We start from the raw sequence: 18,804 nt of genomic DNA on the forward strand, positions 1-18,804 counted from the left end.
GGTGAGTGGCTTGGAGGGAAACTTCCAGGTGGTGGTGTTCCAACGTGTCTGCTCCCTTGCCCTTCTAGACCGTAGCGGTCGTGGGTTTGGAAAGTGCTGGTTAAGGAGTCTTAGTGAGTTCCTGCAGTGCATCTTGTAGATAGTACACACTGCTGCCACTGTGCGTTGGTGGAGGGACTGAATATTTGTGGATGGGGTGCCAATCAAGTGGGCTTTGTCCTGAATGGTGTCAAGTTTGAGTGCTGTCAGAGTTGCACTCATCCAGGCAAGAGGAGAGTATTTCATCACATTCCTGACTTATGCCTTGGACATGGTAGACAGGCTTTGGGGAAAGTCAGGAGGCGAGTTACTCACCACAGGATTCTTAGACTCCCACCTGCTCTTGTAGCCACAATATTTATATGACTAGTCCGGTTCAGTTTCAGGTCAATGGTAACCCCCAGGGTGTTGATAATGGGGGATTCAGTGATGGTAATTTTAAAAAAAATCATTTCACAGGATGTGGGCTTCACTGGTTGGGCCAGCATTTATTTCCCATCCCTAGTAATGCCTTTGAATGTCAAAAGGGAGAGGGTTAGAATTTCTCTTGTTGGAGATGGTCATCGCCTGACACTTGTGTGGCATGTTACTTGCCACTTGTGCCCAAGCCTGGATATTGTCCAGTCCTTGTTGCATTTGGACATGGACTGCTTCAGTGTCTGAAGAGTCACAAATGGTGCTGAACAATGTGCAATCATCAGTGAACATCCCCACTTCTGACCTTATGATGGAAGGAAGGTCATTGGCAAAGTAGTTTGGCTGGGGGCATTTTCAGGTAAGCTGCTAAGTGATTTCTACTGCCAGTTGCTATGAACGTGAAAGTATTTGGTGCTTTCTTGAGTTCTGTAAAGTTTTTGAAGTCTATAGCAATTAGTGTGGCAGGTGCAGAAAGACTTTGTTCCAATTTCATTGACATCTGCACAAAATAGTTGTTCCCTCACAGGTGCACTAGTCAGCTTTCCCTTTGAATACAGCATGACTGAGATGATGAACAGGCATGCAGAGCAGAGTAAGCTGTTGGAAGAGGGAGGGAGAAGGGACCTCAGCAGGCCATATCTGACCAGGGTGTTCAGGAAGCAATTCCCCACCTGAAACTCAGAAAGAAACTGTAAATGAGACATCCATGCTTCAGTGTCCTCAATGAAACTGTCAACCTGATGCAGACAGAACTGCAACCTGAAAGCAGGATGAGAATTGCATTGTTAATGGCTATGAAGATGACCACAGCAATGAGATTTTAGGACACCGACTCCTCCAGGCTGAAGCTGGAGGTATTTGCAACATCTCAGTTTGCCATTAATTGTTGTGTAAGATAAGCCGCTGAGGCTCTCAATTCAAAGAAAGCTGCCTACGTTTCATTCTCTCTCACCAAAGAAAGCAGTAAGCAGAAGAAGCATATGGCTTCATAAAGATTGCAGGTTGTCCCATGGTATAGGGTGCGATTGACTGCATGCACATTGTTTTGCAGATACTGCATGTCAACTGAGATGTACTGCAATCAGAAGAGATCCCATTACATCACTGTCCACCTGGTGTGTGACCATACAAGTTAATACCTGCCAGCAATCATGATGGCTTCGTCTGCAGCAGCCTGCTGCACCATCTGCAGTTGGGCTACAACTATAAACCAAAGGGCAACTATTGATGTCAGCAGTAGCACTGGCTGCCATGATCCATGATGCTAGTGTACAATCCATGCATACTGGGGGCACATGCGTTTAATGAAAGCTATGCTACCAATTTAAGTGCAATAAAGCGAACACCTGATGTGCTGAAATAACACTTCCGTTGCTTGGAATGCTCTGGAGAAAAGCAAGAGGTCTATGCTTATGCCATCCGCAGCAACTAAATTAGAAGAGATTGTGGGATGACAGGAAAGTGGGATGCGAGAAAGAGCATTCCATATGAGGATACTGTCGTCTTTGATGGTTTCAGCTATGCCACTAGCCACTGCCTCAGCATTGGCTGCTCCAGTAATGTTGACCACCATTTCCACCATTGGGATAGGGACAAGCAGCTGTGCCTTTCCTTCACCGGCTAGTTCCTGCTGCTTCCAGTTATGTACCAATTTGTTCTTCAAGAGAGATGTAAATGTGACAGTGAGCATGGTGCAGTGTTTGGGCGATGTAGCTGTCAAGGTTGGCTAGTTGGCAGTGTGTGCAAGCTATTAGATGGAAGTATGAGGCTTGCAGCAGTGCTAAGTGTGTGAGAGTGAGGGAGCTACGTTAGTTGTGATCACGATTGAGAAATTGTTGGTAGGTGAGTAATGGGGTGTGGTGCATTAAGCAGCGTGTAAGGCTAGTACTCCAGTTGGTGTGACATAGCATTTGAGAATAAATCCACTAACTGACCACTCGTGAGGTCCGTGAACATTTTTGGAGCACTGCATCCAGGCTTTTTTGGCTCAAGTCCTGGCATTGACCACCTTTTTGGTCCCACTGCCTTCTGAGTGTTTGTCTGGAGGGTCTCACAGCTCCCTGTGGATATAGCATTTCTTTCATCCTTTGCAGCAGCTCCACCAAGGTCACCTGTGCAGCATCCAAACAAACTGGGAGCACATTCTCTCCCATGTTGTGCAATTATTCAGTGTTTTTCCACAACAGTAATATGTTGAAGGACTTCCAAATTCTGTTCCAGCCACAATGTAGCTCCTCTTTAAGAGGCACAGGTTGACTTTAAGTAGTGCAAACTAGCTCTTATGCATATTAGCTTCTCATGATTTCAGACACCCCTGCCGAGGTATGCAGCACACTTAGCATAAGCTACATGCTACAAGCATTTGGGAAGGCGTGTGTTACATTGAAAGGGCACAGAGAAATCACACATCACAATTACCAATCCTGTTTTTGGGAGCTGTCCAATTTAATTCCATAAAATTTGGGAAGTTTGGAGGCGTAAGGCCATGAAAAAGGTCATTAGCAAAGATGTGAATTTTGAATTCAGTATATTGTGAAAGAACGAAAGTGAGATGGGCACTTTTAGACAATTTCAACTCTAAATATGCAGCCATTACGTTTTGAGGTTCCTGCTTTTCGTTTTGTAAAACAGTACTACCCTGCAATGAAGCATAATTGAGGACAGAAAATAGGTCCAGTCAGAGCTTTTTCACAAAGTTCTTAAACTAGAAAAAATACAAATCTACCTTGCCAATAAAGTATTTATTTGGGGGGTTGGTGAACAAAGATAAACGGGATCATTTTACTGATATTACTTCTGGATTCCTGCGTCATTGCAAATTAGATGGCCGAATCTGAGAGGATGTAGCTCTCAATGGAACAAATCCAGCTCCAGGCTTCAGTAACATTGGGCCGCAATAACACATTGCGGGGTCGGTTAATGGGCGAACCGGGCCTGGGGTCACTGGCCAAGGGCAGTGAGAGCAGGCGTTCACTTACCTGACAGCACAGCTTTCCCCGCAGTCGCTGGCTTCAGGGACTTTTAGCGTTGGCGTGTAAAGCCTGGAGAGAAGCGATGATGGGTGTTGCCTCAGCCGCTGGGAGGAGCCGCCCACTCGGGGCCGCAAGCGCCTCTCGCACTCCAGATTTGCGTGTGAACTGGGCTCAAACCTTGCGCGCTCCCTCTTCAACCGCTCTGGGTGTAGGGGGAGGGATGAGTGGGGGCAGCCTCCTTTAAACTAGGAGGAGATCGTCCAACGGAAAAAAAAATCCCTCACAAAAGTGCCCATAACTTTAATTAATAGGAAACTTTAAAAACAAAGGAAACTTATCAAATTAACTACCAATGTTGTCCAAGGATGCCCACCAGCCTTGGAAGGCCTCAAGCGTGTCAGCAGATGCCGCGTGCTCCTTCAATTTCCAGGGCCACTTGGACGTGGACAGGACTTTGGAAGAGAGGCAGGATCTACCATTAGAACACAAGAAGTAGGAGCTGGAGTATGCCATTTGGCCCTTGAGCCTCCTCCGCCAATCAATAAGATTAGGGCTGATTTGATTGTTGACCAATTCCACTTTCCTGTCTGCCCCCCTCATAACCCTTGACTCCCTTATAGGCCTTGAATATACTCAATGACCCAGCCTCCTGCTCTCTAAGCCAGAGTTCCAAAGATTATCAACTCTGAGAGAAGAAATTCCTCTGTTGTAAATGGGAGATGCATTTTGAAACTGTGGCATCTAGTTCCACATTTACCCATAAGGGGAACATCCTGTCAGCATCTATCCTGTCAAGTCCCCTCAGAGTCTTATTCGATAAGATCATCTCTCATTTTTCTAAACTCCAATGAATTAGGCTCAACCTTTCCCTTATAAAACAATCCCTTCATCCCAGGAAACAACCCAGTGAACCTTCTCTGAACTGCTTCCAAAGTAAATATATCCCTCCTTAAGTAAGGAGACCAAAACTGTACACAAAACTCTGGGTGCAATGTCACCAATGCTCTGCACAGTTGTAACAAGGCTCCCCTACTTTTATACTTAATTACTCTTGCAATAAAGGTCACCCATGGCTAGTGCATGTTTGTCTACATGTGAAACCGTCTTTGAGGGGCCCACAAACAGTTTACATGCTTGAAATCATAGGAAGTTCAGCACCTGGTCAGCAAATAATTAAATCTGAAACATTTGATGGCATCGGAACTGGACTAGATCATTTAGCCCGTCAAGCTTGATCGCTGCCTAAGGTCAGACTGATTTGTGATCTAACTACATGTATCCCTTTGCTCCATATCCCTTAATACCTTTAGATAACAAAAGCCTACTAATCTCATTTTTAAAATTAATAGTTGATCTAGCATCAGTTGCAATTTGCGGAAGTGTGCCAAATCTTTGCATGAAGTGTTTCCTATAAGGCTGGCTCTAGTTCTTTGATTATCCCCATGGTCCTAGATTCCCAAATTAGTAGATATAGTTTCTCCCAATCTACCTTATTTGTTCCCCTTAATATCTTGAAACTTTGATCAAATCACCCCTTAACCTTCTGAATTCCAGGAAATACAACCCCAGTTTGTGAAATCTCATCTCATAATTTAACTTAAGGAGTCCAGATGTCATACTGGTAAATCTATGCTGCACTACTTCCAAGGTCAACATATCCATCCTAAGGTGTAGTGTTCAGAACTGTTCACTGTACTCTGGGTGTTATGGAACCAAGTATTTGGATAGTTGAAGAATTACTTCTATCCCTCGAGATATAAAGGCCTGCATTCCATTAGCTTTTTTGATCAAAATCAGCCATGATCACATTGAATATGGAGCAAACTCAATGGGCAAATGGTCTATTCCTGCTCCCATTTCATGGCCTTTTAATGAGCTGTGTACCTGGACTCTCAAGTCTCTTTGGGCCTATTATAGGATAACATGATGCCCTTTGGGTCTATAGATTATTTCCACACCTGCATTTCCCTATCATTACCATTACCTTTCCTGCTACAATTCCCAACACTTCAGGACCATCTTGGAGTCGCTCAACATAAATTTTAATATTATAGGCACTTCTGTGAATAACTTGGGAGAAAAATTATTGGGACATTAATGCAACAGTTTAACAAGGCTGCTCACTACCACCTTCTCAAAGGCAATTAGGTATTAGGAATAAATGCTAGCTGAACCAGTGATGCCCAGATCCCATGAATATCAAAGAAATCCCTATTCATTTTCTTTGAATACTTTTGTTTAATAATTGCAAAAATATTGGAGACGGGGGATTTCAGGCCACTTGGAAGAGGGGGTCATGTGTCAAAATCTCCAGTAATAGGCCCATCCAGAGTTGGCAATTCTACTTTCTACATGGTCTCAATAATTTCTTTTCAGTAGAATCTTATTATTTTGTTTGCTTAAAAGAAGACATTTTGAATGATTAGATGCTAGTTGATACTGAATGATAGAGGCTGGATTTCCAGGAAGAAGGAGAAAAGGAAGGCCTAGAACCAGATGGAAAGATGTGGTAGGGAGAGACTTAAACACAGCAGGATTGGAAGAGGAATGGGTGACTGACAGGCAGAGATGGAGAAGGGTGATCAACCAGCATGGTGGCGACCTGTAGTAAATGGGAAAGCCAAAAGAAGAAGATATGAGTTGATCCCAACAACATGAATGTGGTGACTTGCGTTCTCAAACTTCCCTGCCAAGAAGTGTTTTGAAAAGTGTTTTACAGCCCAGGTGACACTTACGGCATTTGTACAAGTCTTCATTTGTTATCACAATGGTAGTCTGTGGCTAAGTAATTAGTGGTACAGTTTTATTTTACTGTCTTTAAAAAAACTGAAAAGTCTTTAAAAAAAAAGTTTTATCCACAATTGTTTAATGAGGCACAGGTCACATGAGTCACTTTTCAACTCAAATATCCCAATGTAATGTTCGCCTGATCAACATCCCATCCTTCAAAAAACTTCAGCTCAACCAAAGCTTTGCTGTCTGTATCCTGTCCTGCATTAAGTCCCATTCACCCATCCTGCACTTGCTACACTACATTGGCTCCTGGCCCCTAATATGTTGCTTGATTTGAAATCTGGCACTTTCCCACAATTACTAACTCTGCACACCCTCTAAGCTATAGCTAATAGACACTCTCACGCTAGTAGACTACAAATATCTCACCTTTGAAGTGCTGCCAAACCCTGGACTCCCTCGCACGACCAGTGCCACACCCTTGGAATTACTCCTTAACCTAAATGGCCATTTACTTCTCCAGTGCTACCAATCCATACCCTTACTTCAGAATCAGCCCCCGGTGCTATCAAAGCCCAAGATCTCACAGAACTGCTTTTACTTCCAACAATATCCCATCCCAATACTACTGTGGTCCACAAGCATACCTCTAGTCTGCTTCATTGTATATCTGAGCTGTGAAAAAGACAAAAGATTTAAAAAAAACGCTTTTGGAAAGAGAATGTTTTTTTTTCATTCATGTGATGTGGGCATCACTGGCTTGGCCAGCATTTATTGCCCATCCTTAATTGCCTTTGAGAAGTGGGTGATGATCTGCCTTCTTGAACTGCTGCAGTCCATCTGTTGTAGGTACATCATAGTGCTGTTAGGGAGGGAGTTCCAGGATTTTCCAGTGACAGTGAAGGAACGGCAATATATTTCCAGATCAGGATGGTGAGTGGCTTGAAGGGGAACTTGCATTCCCATGCATTGTATTCCCATGTACCTGCTGCCCTTGTCCTTCTGGATGGTAGCAGTTGTTGGTTTGGAAGGTGCTGTCTAAGGAGCTTTGGTGAGTTGTAATTAAGGTTTAAAGGAAAAATGGAAAATCCTGGGATACTACTGGTAGTAAAAATGGAATTTGATTTATTCAGTCACTGCAAATCATTTGCCTTGAAAATAAAATATTGTGGGGGAAAAATTTGATATCCCCTGAAAACGGGCACAAGAATCGTGATGCACATTCCAAAGTGTACAGCACACCAACTTTGTACTGCTGCTAATTTGCATGATTGCTGCATGCAACCAATTTTAAACATGCTGTTGAGTGGCTGCATATTTCAGCAGGGAGCCCAAATTTCTGCAAGGCTAGCGCCATTTAAAGCTAGCCTTTACTACTTAAAGCCAGCCTGCAATTCTTAAAAGGGTGGTGCATTCAGGCTGGAGTAGATGCTCGAACTGTTTATGGAAGAGTGTCCAAGTGGAAGAAGAATGAATTATAGTGCAGCAGGGGTGAGAGTGTGCTCCAAGATTCTCTGATGCTGCCCTGGACGCATCAGTGTAGGAGGTATAGAGGAGCAGAAGTGCGATCTATCCATAGGGACCAGGAAGCTCTCCAGGCAAACACTCAGAAGACAGAGGAGCCAGATAACACTGGCACTGAATGCCAGGAGAGAAGATCCGATGACCTGGATGGAGTTCTGCAAAATACTTAATGACTACACAGGAATGATCCAAGGCCAGTGAATGTATCTTCAAATAGCATTTCCCATCAACTGCACCACTAACCTCACACACAGCTTAATGCACCACAGCTCAATCCCTCATCTACCATAATCTCTATCAATCACAACTCATACCTCACATTCATACCTTCAACTCACCTTTATATGCTTAGCACTGCTGCAAGCTCCACAACCTCAACTCACAATTTGCACACATTGCCAGCGATTCAAACATGACTGCCATATCATCCAAACAGATTGCACCACACTCACACATTTTTCTCTCTGTTGCAGGACAATTTGCACATAATCAGAGGCAGCGGGTGCTCCTAGTGGGGGACAGGCATGGCTGCAAGCCCTAACCCAATGGAGGAAATGATGGTAGCCATTATTGGAATGGTTGTCACTGAGGCTGTGACCAGTGACAGGGCTGACATAATTGAAAATGACAGCATCCTCATGTCTAATCCCCCTATTCATATTCCAATTTCCCCTCATACCATGATCTTTTCTGATTTAGAAGTTGTAAATGGTGCAAGCATGCACCTCTCATCCCTGCACCCTCCCCCTCTTCACTACAACTTTACCATATGCCATTCCCCTTTTGGATATATAAGAATTGCATGCTGGCAAGACAATGGTGGAAGATCAAGAGGGAAAAGAACAAGAAGAGAGGGAAGAAGAGGAAACACCATCACTTTCTCTCACTTTTGCAGCCACCATCTCAGATACTGACATTATACACTCACAGCTGAGAGGTGGGATCTATATGTGATGAGTCATTGGACACGAGTGCCCTGCAGCCAGGTCTGGGGACAGGATAGCATAGATGGTAGCTCACTGAAGGGCGAGGTTGCTCTTGAGATCTGCTGCAGAAGATTCAGATGAGCACTTTGAGCACATTGATTGGATGAAGACAGATGGGTCTGCACACAGAAATGCTTGGTGCATTGGCAGGCCTGCCAGAAAGCTTATGTCCAAAATCAAGGAGTATGGAGGAGACCGGCACCAACTTGGCATATGAATTTACGCAGAGCTTGGAGCCCTACCTTTCCGGCGTGGAAATGATGGTCAACTTCATTGGCATATTTGTAGATGCAATCATAATGGGGAGTTTGATGGTCAATGTCTCAGCTTCCATTGTAGCACAAGCAAAATCCACCAAACATCAGAGTGCTGCAGTGGAATCTCAGACAGGTCAGGTGTGTCACTGTAGATGGGAATTGGTGTTGCCTTCACTGGAACTTCAGTTGGTTGAATCGTTCATGGACAACCCAGCCAGAAAAGGGCTGTCTAGGTTGCCTCCTCTCTTCCTGCCCCTGCTGAGGGTCTCCTCCTGCTCTTCAGCTGGTGGCAAGGGTTGTGCTCAGATGATGCCAAGATTGTGCAGTATGCAGCAGACCACCAGGAATCTTGACAACTATCCTGCTGTGTACTGCAGGGCTCCACCAGAGCAGTCCAGCACATTTCATGTGACAGCCTGGCTTTTGTTGTATGCATGCTACCCACATGTGCAAGACTTGCACACCAGAATCATGATCCATGTTGTCAAAGGGATTACACTTATTGCCAGTAACTACTCTCTGATTTGTCATGGTGGCTCACATGCAGATAGCACAGAGGACTGCCACAGAAGACTACTAGGTTACTGGGCATTGACTTGCATGATATGATTGCATACTAGCTGAGGGAGTGAAATCCTTTTCAGTTATGGTACATCTCTTTGTTGACATGTGATGCCTGTAAAGCACCCTGTATGTATTCAAAGGCACCTTGCACCATGGGAAGTCTGTAATCCTCACAAAGCCATATAGTACTGCAAATGTGGTTTGTGTGGAAGCTCTGAAATCATGACAAAGTCCTTCAGCAGCTGAGTACCACTCTGTACAGAACTCTAAGCACAACCAAACACTTCTACAATCGCAGCAACAGCTAGTAGAAATCAATGAGCAACTAACTTATAAGTAGTAAGGGATTTCTTTAAATACAGCTGGTTGGGCCCATCCAGCACTCACCACCATGTTGAAAAACTCTGCACTGAGGAGGCAAATTTTGTGGGGTCAGTATTTTGTAGTATCTTAGAATGTTGCAACACTCATTCAGAAACATTCAGCACGTCTAGTTTTCAGTAGTGCTTTTTCTCACATAAGTCAACTGCCATGGATTTGGATCTGTTGTATATAGTTTCTCAGGCTCAGTGGCATTTAGCACTCTCGGGTATGGGAATTGTCTCATATTGCCCAAATCTCCTTAAAGAATAAAAACAAAAAACAAAAAAACTGCGGATGCTGGAAATCCAAAACAAAAACAGAATTACCTGGAAAGAATTACCTGCTGAGTTTTTCCAGGTAATTCTCCTTAAAGAATAGTTCAACACAGTGATGTAACAATTGCACCCCCTTGTGACCTGCACTGAACATTCAGGTCTTCTGTATGCTACATGAGATTCAATCTCTATGTAGGAAGACCAAGCAACCACAGTGATATGAGGCTCAATACGGATATTTAATCTGTTATATTTCACAATACAAGAACATATAGAGGAACAGTTATGATGGGATTCACTTACGTCAATCCATACAACTTGTACATGGTAATGTACTTATAAATGCCTCATCAGTGTGTCATCCGACTTGATTTAAACAAAACTCCACTGTGTTCTGTCTGGACTTCAGCCCAGGACAGTATCTTTTCTCTCTGTGGTTTTCTGTCTTTATATCAGTCAGCCTGACCCGGCTTTTAGTGAAAACTGACAACTCACCCACTCAAGGACAGGATACACCAGCCGATGATAACGTCCCCTAATAAGATTAACTTAATAGAGTTATCACATCAACAGTTAGTGTGAAAAAACCCTGGAATGTTAAGCTAACTATTGTTACCTTCATCATGTCCCCAGAATTCTACATTCTAACTATAATCCATGTTAAAGTTTACAGTATATGTTATGACTGACAGGTGGCAGTAGGCACACTTAACAAAATAGCAAAATATTACAGGATACTGGCTGTTTTAAGCCTGGCAATGTGTAATGAGACAGGATTAATTAATGACCTTATAGTAAATGATCTCCTTTATAAGAGTGATAATAGCATTAAAAATCAAGATGAACATAAAGCTATTCTCGTTAGTGGTAACCATGAAACTATCATTGTTTATTATAAACCCATTTAGTTCATTAATGTCCTTTTGGGAAGGAAATTTGCCACCCTTACCTGGTCTGGCCTACATGTGATTCCAGATCCACAGCAATTGGTTGACTCTTAACTGTCCCTGAAATGTTCAGCTCAAGGGCAATTAGGGATGGGTAACAAATGTTGGCTTTGCCAGCAACACCCACAGCACATGAAAGAATAAAGGAGAAAAACATGGTAGAATTTCGCATTCAGTTTGTGGGTGAGAAATTTGGATCTGAAACTTATGTCTTCAACTTAAATAAAGTTGATTACAAGGGTATGAAGACAGAGTTGGCTAATGTGGAATGGGAAAAAAGGTTAAAAGGTAAGATGGTAGAGAAGAAGCAGCAGACATTTAAGGATATTTCATAACAAAACAAAGATATATTCCATCGAGAAAGAAAGATGCTTTGAGAAGAATGTACTATCGGTGGATAATTAAGGAAGTTAAACATGGTATCAAATTGAAATAAAAGATGTATAATGCTGCAAAAATTAGTGGTAGCCCAAAAGATTGGGAAAATTTTAGAACCTAGCAAAGGATGAATAAAAATAAATAAGAAGGAGAAATTGGAGTATGAGAGAAAATTAGCAAGAAATATAAAAACATACAGTAAAGGCTTCTATAAGTATATTAAAAAGGAAAAGAGCAGCTAAAGCTCGCACTGGTCTCAGGGTGATACTGGGGAATTAACAATGGGAAACAAAGAAATGGCAGGGACTTTGAACAAGTATGTTGTATCTGTGTTCACAGTAGAAGACAGTCAGAAAGCATCCAAAGAATTGTAGAAAATCAAGAGGCAAAAGAAAGGGAAGAACTTAAAACAATCATGATCACTAAAGAAAAAATACTAGGAAAACTAATGGGACTAAAGGCTGACATGTCCCTGGGACCTGATGACCTGCATCCTAGGCTCTTAAAATAAATTGCTGCAGAGATGGTGGATGCATTTGTTGTAATCTTCCAAAATTCCCTGGATTCTGGAAAGGTTCTGGCAGATTGGAACACTGCAAATGTAACATCACTATTCAATAAAGGAGGGAGAGCAAGAAGCTATAGGCCTGTTAGTCTATCATTGGGAAAATGCTGAAATGCAACAAACAGGGCAGATAAGGGGGAACCAATTGATGTAATGTATTTGGATTTCCAAAAGGCATTCGATGAGGTGCCACATAAAGAGCAGAACTTTCCACTCATCGGGGGTGGGAAGTTCAGGAGTGGGCGCACCTCCGATCGGCACCCCCAATCGGGGGCGTGCTGCCATTTTACGTGGGTGAGCCAATTAAGGCCCGCCCAGGGTGACGTCTGTAAGGAAGCGCTATGCGTTCCCTATGTGGGTGCAGGGGGAGGGAAGGGGGGGTGGGCGATTTTATGAGCATGCGCGCAAAAGAGCACATGAAAGAGTGCACTCATCTCTCTGAGGCTAAGTGCTGCCTCAGGGAGATTGGCTCCACATTAAAAAATGCTAAAAACAGAAAAAATAATTTCCCTGACATGTCCCCCCATGTGACACTGTCACATGAGTTGGGACATGTCATCACTTTGAGTTACGCTTTTATTAAATTTTTAAGAACCTACATGAAACCTCATCCCGACTGTGGATGAGGTTTCATGCTTTCTCCAATGCCCACCAGGGCTCCCAGCCTGCCAGCCAACCTTAAGGTTGGTTGGGCAGGTCCACTAATTACTTTGTCAATGGCCTCAGTAGGCCATTGACAGGTTGGCAGGTGCACAGCTGATTTGGCTGAGCCCCCGCTGACCTGAAAATTGAAATGAGGCGGGGTGACATCAGGAGTTCCACCCGACATTATCCCGCGTCACTTTACGCGTCGGCGAGTGGGCCTCAACCCCTGCTTGCCAACTGGGAAACCCTGGCCAAAAGGTTATTGCACAAGATAAGATCTCATGGGGTTGGGGGGTGATATATTAGCATGGATAGAGGATTGGTTAACTAACAGGAAACTGAGTTGAGATAAATAGGTCATTTTCGGGTTAGCAAGCTGTAACTAATGGAGTGCTGCAGGGATCAGTCTTGGACCTCAACAATTTACAATCTATATTAATGGCTTGGATGAATGGTCTGAGTGTATTGAGACGATAAGACCATAAGACATAGGAGCAGAAATTAGACCATTTGGTCCATCGAGTCTGCTTCGCCATTTAATCATGGCTGATGAGTTTCTCAACCCCATTCTCTCGCCTTCTCCCTGTAACCTTTGATCCCCTTACCAATCAATAACCTATCTATCTTGGTCTTAAATACACTCAATGACCTGGCCTCCACAGCCTTCTGTGGCAATGAATTATTGCAACCAAATAGCTGATAATACAAAGATAGGTAGAAAAGCAAGTTGTGAGGAGAAAACAAAGATGGCTAGGTTAAGTAAGTAGTCAAAAATTTTGACAGATGGACTATAATGGGGGAAAATGTGAGGTTGTCCACTTTGGCAGGAAGAATAGAAAAGTGGAATATTATTTAAATGGAGAGGGACTGCAGAATGCTGTGCTTCAGAGGAATCTGGGCATCCTTGTAATGAATTACAAAAGTTAGCATGTAGGTACAGCAAGTAATTAGGAAGACAAATGGAATGTTGGCTTTTAATTGCAAGGAGGATGGAGTATATAAGTAGGGAAGTCTTGCTACAACTGTACAGGGCATTGGCGAGACCACACCTGGAATACTGTGTGCAGTTTTGGTTTCCTTACTTAAGGAGGGACATACCTGCATTGGAAGCAGTTCAGAGAAGACTGATTCCTGGGATGAAGAGTTTATCTCTTGAGAAAAGGTTGAGCAGGTTGGGCTGATACAGATTGGACTTCAGAAGAATGAGAGGTGTTCTTATTGAACATATAAGATTCTGAAGGAGCTTGACAGGATAGGTGTTGAGTGGATGTTCCCTCTCATGGAGAAATCTAGAACTAGGGAACACAGTTTAAAAATAAGGGTTATCTCATTTAAGACAGAGAAGAGGAGCAATTTCTTCTCTCAGAGGGTTGTTAGTCTTTGAAATTTTCTTCTACAGAGAGCAGTGGATGCTGGATCATTGATCTTACTCCAGTGTTTCTGCTCTCCTACCATCCATCCCGCAACCGCAAATCATAGCTGATTTGATTGTAGCCTTAACTCCACTTTCCTGCCTGTCCCCCATAACCCTTGACTTCCTTGTCAATCAAAAATCTATCTAACTCAGCCTTAAACCTATTCAGTAATCCAGAGAGGAAATTCTTCCTCGTCTTCGATTTGTACTAAGTGCGATGGTGGGCAGCAAAAAGAACATTATATCCACTGGCCGCAATGGCAGCTTTTCACGCTGTATCATCCCAATCCCACCTCATTAAACATGCATTCCTGAGAAACACGCTGTTTCGATGGCGGATGGGGTCTTATTTGCCTGCCATGCCATCACCTCACCACTTCCTTACACGAGGTGCAATATTTAAAGTGCAGCTGTGCACACACCTTTCAGTGCTTCTGGCCTAGGACTGCTGCACAGAAGACATGGCCCCAAAAGGCAAGAAGACTGCAGCCCCCCAGTTTAATGATGCATCCCTTGAGCGCATTTTGGACGCTGTGGAGGCTTGTCACGATGTTTTCTGCCCCAGCTCTGGGCGAAGACCAGCAAGCAAGGTCATCAATCCAGCATGGGAGGCAGTGGTAGTAGTGATCAGCGCCAATGCCCTACAAAACAGGACAGCCACCCAGTGCCGAAAAAGGGTAAGTGGTCTCAGCTGTTCTGCCAGGGTAAGTCATTCTTCTCATCACTCTCAACTCACATGCTCACAAACCCATCACACATCCACAGGGATCTCACATCTCAAGGGACAAGACCACTAACTCTCGCACACAACCTCACACCTCCATCAGACTCATATCCTCTTGAGCTCACGTCCTCATCCTGTCCAGGTTCTGCTCACCACACAAACATTCTATGCAGTGCCATTTGTCCTGTTCACACTCTCTCCACCTGTTTTCATGCAGGAGAAGCTGGCTGACAGCAGCAGGAGAGGTCCCAGTCCAGGGTGAAGTGGCCCACAATAGGCCCCTCACTCTCTCTCTGAGGAGCATGCCATCGCACTGTCTGATGAAGACATGGACCATGCCTGCAGCGCCAGTGAGGTCGACGGCGAACACCCACGTGAGGATCTTGCCGATCCGTCACCTCTATCCAGGTTCCCTTCTCCAGCCTAGAGGATTCCTCCTCATTGAAGAGCTGGAAATAAGCAGCCTGAAAGACCCATCACTGTGCTTACCCATGCCCTTCATCAGTGCAGAGAGACACACCTCGGTGGGATATACACCTAGGGCAGGCTCGGGTTCACAATCTGGTGTTTACTGCATGGGCATGTGTCTGCAGCAGGGGGAGGCAGGCTTGGCCGAGCTCCCCAGCACTCAGAGGACTGCTGGGAAGAGGCATCTGTGAAGCCTGAGTCTCATGTTGAGCCTTTGTACTCGGCCTTCCAACTCAACTTGGAGAGTCAGCAGAAGGCGGGGTAACATCATACAGATCTGTTGGAAGCCCTCAACAGAGTGGTGCATGGGTTGGAGGGGAGCATCTGCCTGCTCTCTGATGAAGTGGTGTCCACATGTGTGCGTATGGAAGTCTCCATGGGGAGGATGGCAGATGCCATGGAGACCCTGGTCCAGCAGAACGCAGAGATGTGCGCAGACCTGCACTCCAACGTGGTAGCCATGGGTGAGTTCCTACAGTGGCAATGCCAGAGGGAAACATCCCTCCAGGTGCTCTTTCCCCACAAATACAAGTCAGGGCCTGTGGGCACCTGAAGGGAGGAGGTACGGCAGCTGGACAACCCTGGGTCATCCACTCAGGAACTTCAGAGGCTGTCCTCTCCCTCTGAGTCCCCTTTACCTGTGCCCCCCTCAATCTTGTCCCCTGTCACTGCAGAGGGAGCAGCTGGCCCACAGGAGGACAGCCAAAACAAGCTGGGGCCCTCAAGGCCTCAACTGTCCAGAGGAGCCATGCCAAAGTCACCAGAGACAACAGGGTCAATCATTGTACAGGCTGTCACCACCCCTGTTATGGATGTCAGGGCAGCACCTAGAAGTCTAAGGCGTAGAAAATTTAAGATATTGGGATCACAGTTGGTTGCATGGGTGAACACATTTGGTCACTTTACAACCTGAAAATATATTCACTTTCACTGAATAATGTGTAATGGTATCTTTTAGCTTCACTTACAGGCTTTGTGAGTCGCCTCCCAGCCCCCCGGATTATTCCTATTCCCCCCCCCACCCCCACTACTCCACTAGCAGCTCAGCTGCACACAGCCAACTCACTAGTGATTCTGGAAGGAGAAGTTGTGTGTGGCAGGCTCTGAGGAGCCTTGTGCAAGCACTCTCCCACGCACGCAGATCCTTCTCACATTGCACTCATCTCAACGTCCTGAGCATTTTCAATACTGCCTGCTGGGGTTTGCTTTCAGTTGTCCCTCTGAGCTGACCTGCATCTCCACCCATCCACTGATCACACTCCCATGCAGCAACTGTTCTCGCCTGCCAGGACTCTCGTTTTACTTTCGATTTAGCCAGCATGGTACTGTTACAGTTTTTCTTGAGGTTCCCCATCCTTTCCCCTCTCCTGTCACCCATTTCCTTTCCCCTATCACTGTCAAACTCCCTGGCATCATCTTCCACCTCCCAACTGTCACCTACCAGCCACAACTCTTTCAGGGATATTGAGGTGAATGTACAAGTTCCCTTCCTTCCTGAAAATTCCATCCCCATCCACATGAGCTTCCCTGACCTCCTCCTTCCCACCCCCAGGATCTGTGTTAGCCTCCGAGTCCCCACCAACCACCCAGATCGTCCCTTGTTGCACCCTCACCCTCCCACCCTACCACCTCACTGCCCTATGCCAATCTCACCATTACTGCCTACCACGCCCACCCTCAGTTCGCTTCCCAGTAGGCAGTCATCAACTCCACAGGCCCCTCACTTGCATGTGCACCTGGACATCCCCCCTCCAAACTCCTTCCCCCCTCCAGACTCTCTCCTCCCCCACCCCCCTTAATTGCTCCCTCTTCAAGACTCCATACAGCACCCTTACTTCTTCCTCCACCCTTACTCTTACCCCTCTCCAGACTCCTTCCTCCAGCCTTACTTCTTCCACTAGCCTTACCCCTTCCCCCTTCCTGACTCTTTCCTCCACCCTTCCTCCTTCCTCCACCCTTACTTCTTCTTCCACCCTTACTCCTTCCTCCTCCCTGGACTCCTTCCTCCTCCCTGGACTCCTTCCCATACAACTTCCATGCCCCTTACACCTAGCTTCCCAGTTGCCATCTTCTCTCCCGTTACCCCCTCTTCCCCTCCGTAATCCCTCCCCTACTCCCAACCTCACCCCCTCAGACACCTTTGTTCCCCCCTCCAAACCTCACCCCCTACATCCTTATCCCCGCTGCCAACCTCCCCTCGACACTTTCATTCCCCCCTCCCAATCTACCCCCGACACCTTCGTTGCCCCCTCCCAATCTCAACCCCCCACCCTCGACACACCTTCCTCACCCACCCCCAGGTACATCTTCCTCTCCCAAACACAGCTGGACTTTTCTTTCCATCCCCTGGATGATTATCCATTGCAGACCATGGCCAAGACCATGGCACTCAATGGTGACTTTCCACCTTCTGTGAGCTGCTTCGTGGCAGAGCTATGTCCATCAGAATTCACCCTGCAGGCGATGGATGTTCCTCCAGGGTCCTGTTGCTGTCGGGGTCCAGCATCTTCTGCTCCTCAGGTTTCTGTGATGTGAGCAAGGCCCTGTCTGTAAGTCACGACTTCTGAGCGTCACGCTTGTCAAGACATGTTCTGCACCTGTGTGTTTTGCTGCCGACGTGCTTAGATGATCCAGTGAGGGGGGGGGGATGATTCTGGCGAGCTGGGCTTATAATGATATGCAGATGTTTTACAATGAAGTTCCCGATGTCCAGTGGTGGAAAATGTGGCCCGCCATGGACTGGCAGAGCGGATGATTGCAAACTTGTTTCATTACATTTTGAAACCGGTTTTTGGCCTTCTTGCCATATTGTCCACTCACGCTGCCAAACATGCCCGACACCAGGGGGCATGGAAAATTCAACCCTTAGCTTTCCACATCTCTGAAAATCTATTACTAAATTATGTAGAATCGTATGCTTTTCCTGCTGCTACTGACACTGACCTATCAAGTCCCACTAATTTTACATGATATGAAATTGTAGCCAATGTAATTTACAATTCTTTATGGCAATTTATTTGCAGTTTATCTCACTCTTTTTGATAATGGATGGTGGTCCTAAGAGTTCTCCTTATAGAAGATTTTAAAAAACCCACAAGCTACAGCCGTTTGAATGATTCTGTCAGAATTGAGTGCTAGCTTCACAGATGACTGTGTTATCATGCATCACGTTACTGGCTTTTATTTGCATTGAATGACTTTGAAAGGTTAGACTCAAGAGCAGACCTTCCAACCTCACAAATATTTCATGAGGGCAAAGACTCAGCCAAGTGCTGAAGGCAGAATAGCCAAAGTTGTTGGGAATGCGAGCCTACCTTAGGTCAACATATGCTGTTCGATACAAAATGCACCAGTAACCTAAGTAATGAGATAATTGTGTATATTGTGTATTAAAAATTTTCCTGAAATGAGAAGGAGACAACGGGAAAGACAACAGGACTGTGGTGATCTCAGCAATGTGCCCGATGTGAACTTGTTCTGAATTGTGTTCTGGCTGTCCAGAATTGTAAGGACGTGTGACTTGTACCTGAAGC

At 45.2% G+C, this 18,804-nt stretch overlaps 2 protein-coding genes across 4 annotated transcripts in view; one reads left to right on the forward strand and one right to left on the reverse strand.

The window, feature by feature from the left end:
* LOC121280469 (inactive serine/threonine-protein kinase VRK3-like) overlaps positions 1-3,615 on the reverse strand; it is a 52,537-nt gene extending 48,922 nt beyond the window's left edge. The window contains exon 1 of one of the 3 annotated variants that reach the window (XM_041192500.1): positions 3,435-3,615. The gene's annotated coding sequence lies outside the window, so the exon portion shown is untranslated. The remainder of the gene's footprint in view (positions 1-3,434) is intronic. The other 2 variants (XM_041192499.1, XM_041192498.1) reach the window with 2 other exon arrangements.
* Positions 3,616-8,856: 5,241 nt separating this feature from the next.
* LOC121280052 (dynein heavy chain 5, axonemal-like) overlaps positions 8,857-18,804 on the forward strand; it is a 336,766-nt gene continuing 326,818 nt past the window's right edge. The window contains exon 1 of the mRNA XM_041191681.1: positions 8,857-9,066. Within this exon, the coding sequence (XP_041047615.1) occupies positions 8,857-9,066 (210 nt within the window). The remainder of the gene's footprint in view (positions 9,067-18,804) is intronic.

This window comes from Carcharodon carcharias, chromosome 7 (assembly GCF_017639515.1).
Source record: "Carcharodon carcharias isolate sCarCar2 chromosome 7, sCarCar2.pri, whole genome shotgun sequence".
NCBI lineage: Eukaryota > Metazoa > Chordata > Chondrichthyes > Lamniformes > Lamnidae > Carcharodon > Carcharodon carcharias.